Source organism: Theropithecus gelada, chromosome 2 (assembly GCF_003255815.1).
Source record: "Theropithecus gelada isolate Dixy chromosome 2, Tgel_1.0, whole genome shotgun sequence".
NCBI classification, from domain to species: Eukaryota; Metazoa; Chordata; class Mammalia; order Primates; family Cercopithecidae; genus Theropithecus; species Theropithecus gelada.
This window is the reverse complement of record NC_037669.1, coordinates 103,865,027-103,870,507: the sequence shown is the minus strand read 5'-3', so window position 1 is coordinate 103,870,507 and position 5,481 is coordinate 103,865,027. Positions and strand designations below refer to the sequence as shown.

Below are 5,481 nucleotides of genomic sequence, written 5' to 3'. Positions count from 1 at the left end.
CTCCTCTTCTAATTGGTCAAGATCTGCGACTGCAGTTCTGAAGCCTAACTGGCTACCCGTGCCGCCTCGGAGGTGAAGTGTACTGCGCTGATTGGCTTTCAGGCGCCGGCCGCGTGTGATGTCCGGGGCAACGATTGGCTCTCGCGTACCGGGGTCTTCTCTCACCGGGACTTGGGACTCCCGGGAAGTGGACTGGCAGAGGTGGGGGCTAGCTAGCTGTCTCTGCGGACCAAGGAGGAGACCCCCCCGCCCCCTGGTGTGAGGCGCCTCACAAGGCTGGGTGGGCTGGCGAGCCGACGCGGCGGCGGAGGAGGCTGTGAGGAGTGTGTGGGACAAGACCCGGGACAGAGGAACCATGGCTCCGCAGAACCTGAGCACCTTTTGCCTGTTGCTACTGTACCTCATCGGGGCCGTGATTGCCGGGTGAGGAATAGACACTCGCAGACAGCGGGGCCCGGGGGTCAGCCTTTGCTAGGGGGTGGGAGGGGGTGGGGGAAGTGGTATTGTCAGACTGAGGGAGTGGAGAGGGGCATCGCTGTGGGTTGGCGGGGTGGCGGAGGAAGGGGTAGTATGGGCCAGACTAGTGGGGTGAGAAGCGAACCGTAGGTGACACCAGTGAGAAGGCGTTAGGTCCAGAGAAGGTCTTTGGTAGAGCTAGATTTGCCCGGAGGAGTGGGAGTTGGATGCATTGCCAACGGCATTTGGGGGATGAGGGAAAGAAGGTGGTTGTGAGCTGAAGCACTGTCACGTAGAGCTGGGGGAAGAAAGAGGGATGCCTGACTGTAAGGAAAGGTAGTGACAGTGCCAGGCTGAGGTTGGGGGGATGGACGTTTGTTTGATCAAAGAGGTGGGTTGCTGTGTCCCGCTGAGCTGGAGAAGCGGACTATGCTCTATGCCAAGCCTGCGAAGAGCCATTGGGGGGCTGACATTAAAGTGGGTGGATGATACCAGGCCGAGTTGGGACTGAAGGAAATTGGATGGGGAGGGGAACAAGAAGACCCTTTGGAGAGCCCTTGTGCTTCCGAGCTTCTTGAGCTATTTATTATCTTAAGTTGCTTCGTCTTTAACATTCTGGCAATGCTACTGTTAGGACATTTATGTGGCATAATCTTTTTAAATAAGGAAAATCATCCCTTGAGAGTGTTATTTGACTTTTAGAAAAGTCAAAATCATTTGGAGCAAATGTAGAGAAAGGGGGGAAGAGTTAATTTGATTATATGGTTATTGCCTAAAGATAACATGAGACCATAAAATAAGGAAGTGGTTTTCTTGACTGAAGGTGGTTCCGAAAGAAGATGCCACAGATGTTTTGAATAATCTAAAAAGAAGTATGTAGCTTCTTACTGTGATTACTTCAATATATAAGATTCATTACAAATTCTGGTGTTCTCTTTTTAGTCATTCTTTGTGTGTATATGTGTCACATAAACGTTCATTTTCGTACCTCTTTGCTCAGATACAAACCTAAATGTAGAGGAAAAATAAATCTTTTACTTTTAAAAATGTAACATGTAACTCTGATGAAGTATTCTCTCCCTCTACTTCCCAGACGAGACTTCTATAAGATCTTGGGGGTGCCTCGAAGTGCCTCTATAAAGGATATTAAAAAGGCCTATAGGAAACTAGCCCTGCAGCTTCATCCCGACCGGAACCCTGATGATCCACAAGCCCAGGAGAAATTCCAGGATCTGGGTGCTGCTTATGAGGTGAGTCAGGAAAAGTGATAAAGAACAAATAAAATCTGTAGCTCTAGAAAAAATATACAATACAGAGAAATACTCTTTTCAGCTCACATATATTTATTTAGAGACTGAGTCTCACTTTATTGCCTAGGCTGGAGTGCAGTGGTGCAATCTCTGCTCACTGCAACCTCCGCCTCCCCGGTTCAAGCACTTCTCCCACCTCAGCCTCCCGAGTAGCTGGGATTACAGGTGCATGTCACCACGCCTGATTAATTTTTGTATTTTTAGTAGAGACAGGGTTTCACCACGTTGGCCAGGCTGGTCTCGAACTCCTGACCTCAAGTGACCCGCCCACCTTGGCCTCCCAAAGTGTTGGGATTACAGGTGTGAGCTACCACGCCCAGCCCAGGTCACTTTTATTTAAAAGTAGATGGTAGATAAAAATAAAAGTAGTACTTGATACTGTATTGTACTAGATATTACATTCATGTTAGTAGATACCATTTTCTGCCTTTTGATATTAATATTTATTTTAATAAGGAGAATAATGCTGCAAAATAATAAATGAAAGACTGGTAGATTAATAAGTAGATCAACTGATTGGTCTGTCAGTCAGTCAGTTTGGGAGCGAGACCAAAAATAAAAAGAAAGCCTTCATGAGAGTTGCAAACCTACATGTTCATATGAACTAGACAAATAACATGCAGGGCAGGTATAAATTAAAACATGACAGCGGATATTCTGCCTCCATGTTGGGAAGCAATAAGGATTGTTGAGGACTTTGACAAATTGAAGCCTTCTGGCCCCATTTCAAGGGAGCAGCTGTTACCTCAACCCTAGCCAGTTTTTGTCTTACTAATGCAAATAGTATGTTCCTAGATGATTTAATTTTTCCAGAAAAGTTGAAAATCTAGACTTTTATATAAGTTCTGCTTGTAAAAATGCTGGTAACTAATTCAGTTAAATTTCTTTTTTACGTAGATCAAACAAAGCACAGTTTTAATTTGATTTTCCAACCTCTAATCTGGGGACCAAAACACTCTCCATTTGTATCATCTCATTTAACCTTCACTAGGACACCAGGAAATACATTAGAGCTAGGCATATTTTTATTCTCATTTTCTAAATGGACACAGAAAAAAATTAGTTGAACTAAAAGTCATAGAGCTAAAACTCCCGAATTTAAGTTTAAATTCTTATATATTGAGAAGGCTAAAAACAAATTGAAAAATATTTTAGGAAGACATAAACCTTGAAAGGAAGGAATCCCAAGATCTCTTAGATTAAAGAAACAATGGAACTGAAACAGTGAGTTATACCCAGGTGAACCCAAGAGCTGTTGGGGTCCTTTTTCTTTCAATACCTTCAGGGATTCTATGGGACAGAAATTCTCTCTTTTTTTTTTTTTTTTTTTTTTTAAGACATAGTCTTGCTCTGTCTGCCAGGCTGGACTGCAGTGGCACAATCTCCGTTCACTGCAAGCTCTGCCTCCTGGGATTTACGCCATTCTCCTGCCTCAGCCTCCCGAGTAGCTGGGACTACAGGCATGCACCACCACACCCAGCTAATTTTTTGTATTTTTAGTAGAGACAGGGTTTCACCGTGTTAGCCAGGATGGTCTCGATCTCCTGACCTTGTGATCCGACTGCCTCGGCCTCCCAGAGTGCGGGTATTATAGGCGTGAACCACCGTGCCTGGCCAAGGGACAGAAATTCTTAACCTGAGGCACATAAATAAACTTCAGAAGTCTGATGGCCCGTCCTAAATTGTATGTAATATTTTGTTTCTTGTTGATAATATGGATTCCGTATTTTGTACTGTATTTTCCATGAATATTCCCCTTGTTTGCTAGGAACCCAATACTCAAACATTTTCTAGGGAAGCTGAATTTACCATGCTCTCTAAAGAATCTTCATGTTCTTTATCCATGACCTAGGCAGACTATACAAAGGCCAATCATGAAATTACGGCTTATTTAACTATAACAACCCTTTTAGCCACTAGTTTAAATTTCTTTTTTCTTTTTATCATCCAAGCTTGATTGCCTTTAGTCTTAGGTAAATTCGTGTTCACAAATTAGAATCCGAGTACAGTTAGGAAGAATCTTTTGTGAATACAAATTTGTTTTCTCTACAGAGCTAAGATTACTGCTGGCATTTCAATTACTTGAGAATCTGTGTATTGGTTGGCCAATCAACTAAAAACCTTTTTTCTTTTAAAATAGTTTCCAAGACCATGGAATAAAATTGCATTCCTTGGTGGAAGAAAAGTGAGGAGGAAGTGAATGATAATAAATGACTTCATGAGTAGTTTTTAGGGGGTTATTACAGAAGCCTCTGATGTCTAAAAAGAAACTGACTTAAAACTAGTCTTTGGGGGTTTTGAAATGGTGTCTTTTATAGTCTCAAATGCAGGGTTCATTTCTTTTCCAAGATCAGATCAGAGAAGTAGACTAAAAGTGAAAATATTGGAGATCCAGATAATAATAAGGGTTTTTTTTTTTTTTAAGTTAGCTGTGCCCATTTCTGCTTCCCCAAAATACCTATTTTCTAAAGATATTTGTGAAAACATTCTTTCCTCTCCCTTTTTCTATCATAGTGGCTTTAATCAAGTACTGTGGTCACTTCTGGAATAACCCATTGGCCTTCGCTTTTAAGAATGTTCACTCTCTTGTATATTCAATTTCTATTTATCCTTTCAAGGATATCTTAAATGTTAATACATTTTTTGCCATGACTCCTAACACTTCATTTGGGCCCTAAGCCAAAACTGTGTGAATATGCCTTTCTTTTAAGTCAACAAACCCCACTACTCTCTTTTTCTGGGCCACCGTGAGTATGGTTTTGAAATAACTCTCTCCTTCAGCCTCTTGTCTAAGTAGGAGTTTATAAATATCAAAGGAAGATTTTAAAGCCATTTAATTTTCACAAGTATATATGTGCATATATATCAGATTGCTCTAAATAAAAGAGAATTTTTGCATGTTGAAGACAAATTTTGAAAAGGATGGAAGCTTATTTTGTTGTTACATTCTTTAATATTATACAGAGAGGAAGCATATAGTCATGATTGTGTATGTAATTCACTGAAACTTAAAACTTCAAGAATTATTTCAAGCAATGAAATTGACCTTAAATAACCTTCATAGAGTATTTTCACTTATTACTTTCTCTGCATTTCAAACTCAGGACATTACAAACTTAAACATATATATGTGTGTGTGTGTGTGTGTATATATATAGATATACACATATACATATACTTCATATACTCCCAGAGAAAATCCCACAGATAGAGGGCTGTTTTGAACTGTTTCCCCTGACTGCAGAGAACAAAAAGACTCCAGACAGCAAACAAAACAAAAAACACCCCAAGAAACCAAACAAAACACAGTTAAAACCAGTGGGCCAGGGCTCAGCCCACGATGCTCTACAGGGAAAGGTAGTTGCTGGTACCCATAAGGGAATATCAGCTCAAAGGCCAAGACAGCTAGATACCTGAGAAGGTCAATCATCTGCCGCACAAAAGACAACAAACTGAATAACACATATATTTTAAGCAATTGTACTTTGCTTAAAAAAAGATTAGACAGACCAGGAACTTAAAACAAGCATGATAATACTTAAGGAGGTAAGGCATTAGTAAAATGATATAGAGTAAGAAATAATGCAAGAATCAAGTAGAAATATTATGCATAAAAATATGAGTTGAAATTAAAACACAGCAGATGGGTTGTTACTAGAATGGATATAGCTGAAGACTGAAGTAGTAAGCTAGGAGATCAAAATGAGGTACCTCC

General features: G+C 40.9%; 1 protein-coding gene across 1 annotated transcript; it reads left to right on the top strand.

The window, feature by feature from the left end:
- Positions 1-119: 119 nt before the first annotated feature.
- LOC112619661 (dnaJ homolog subfamily B member 11-like) lies at positions 120-1,724 on the top strand. Its single transcript, XM_025377758.1, has 2 exons — positions 120-423; positions 1,550-1,724. The coding sequence occupies exons 1-2, from the start codon at positions 356-358 to the stop codon at positions 1,722-1,724; spliced, it is 243 nt and encodes an 80-aa protein (XP_025233543.1). The 5' UTR covers positions 120-355.
- The last annotated feature ends 3,757 nt before the right edge of the window (positions 1,725-5,481 follow it).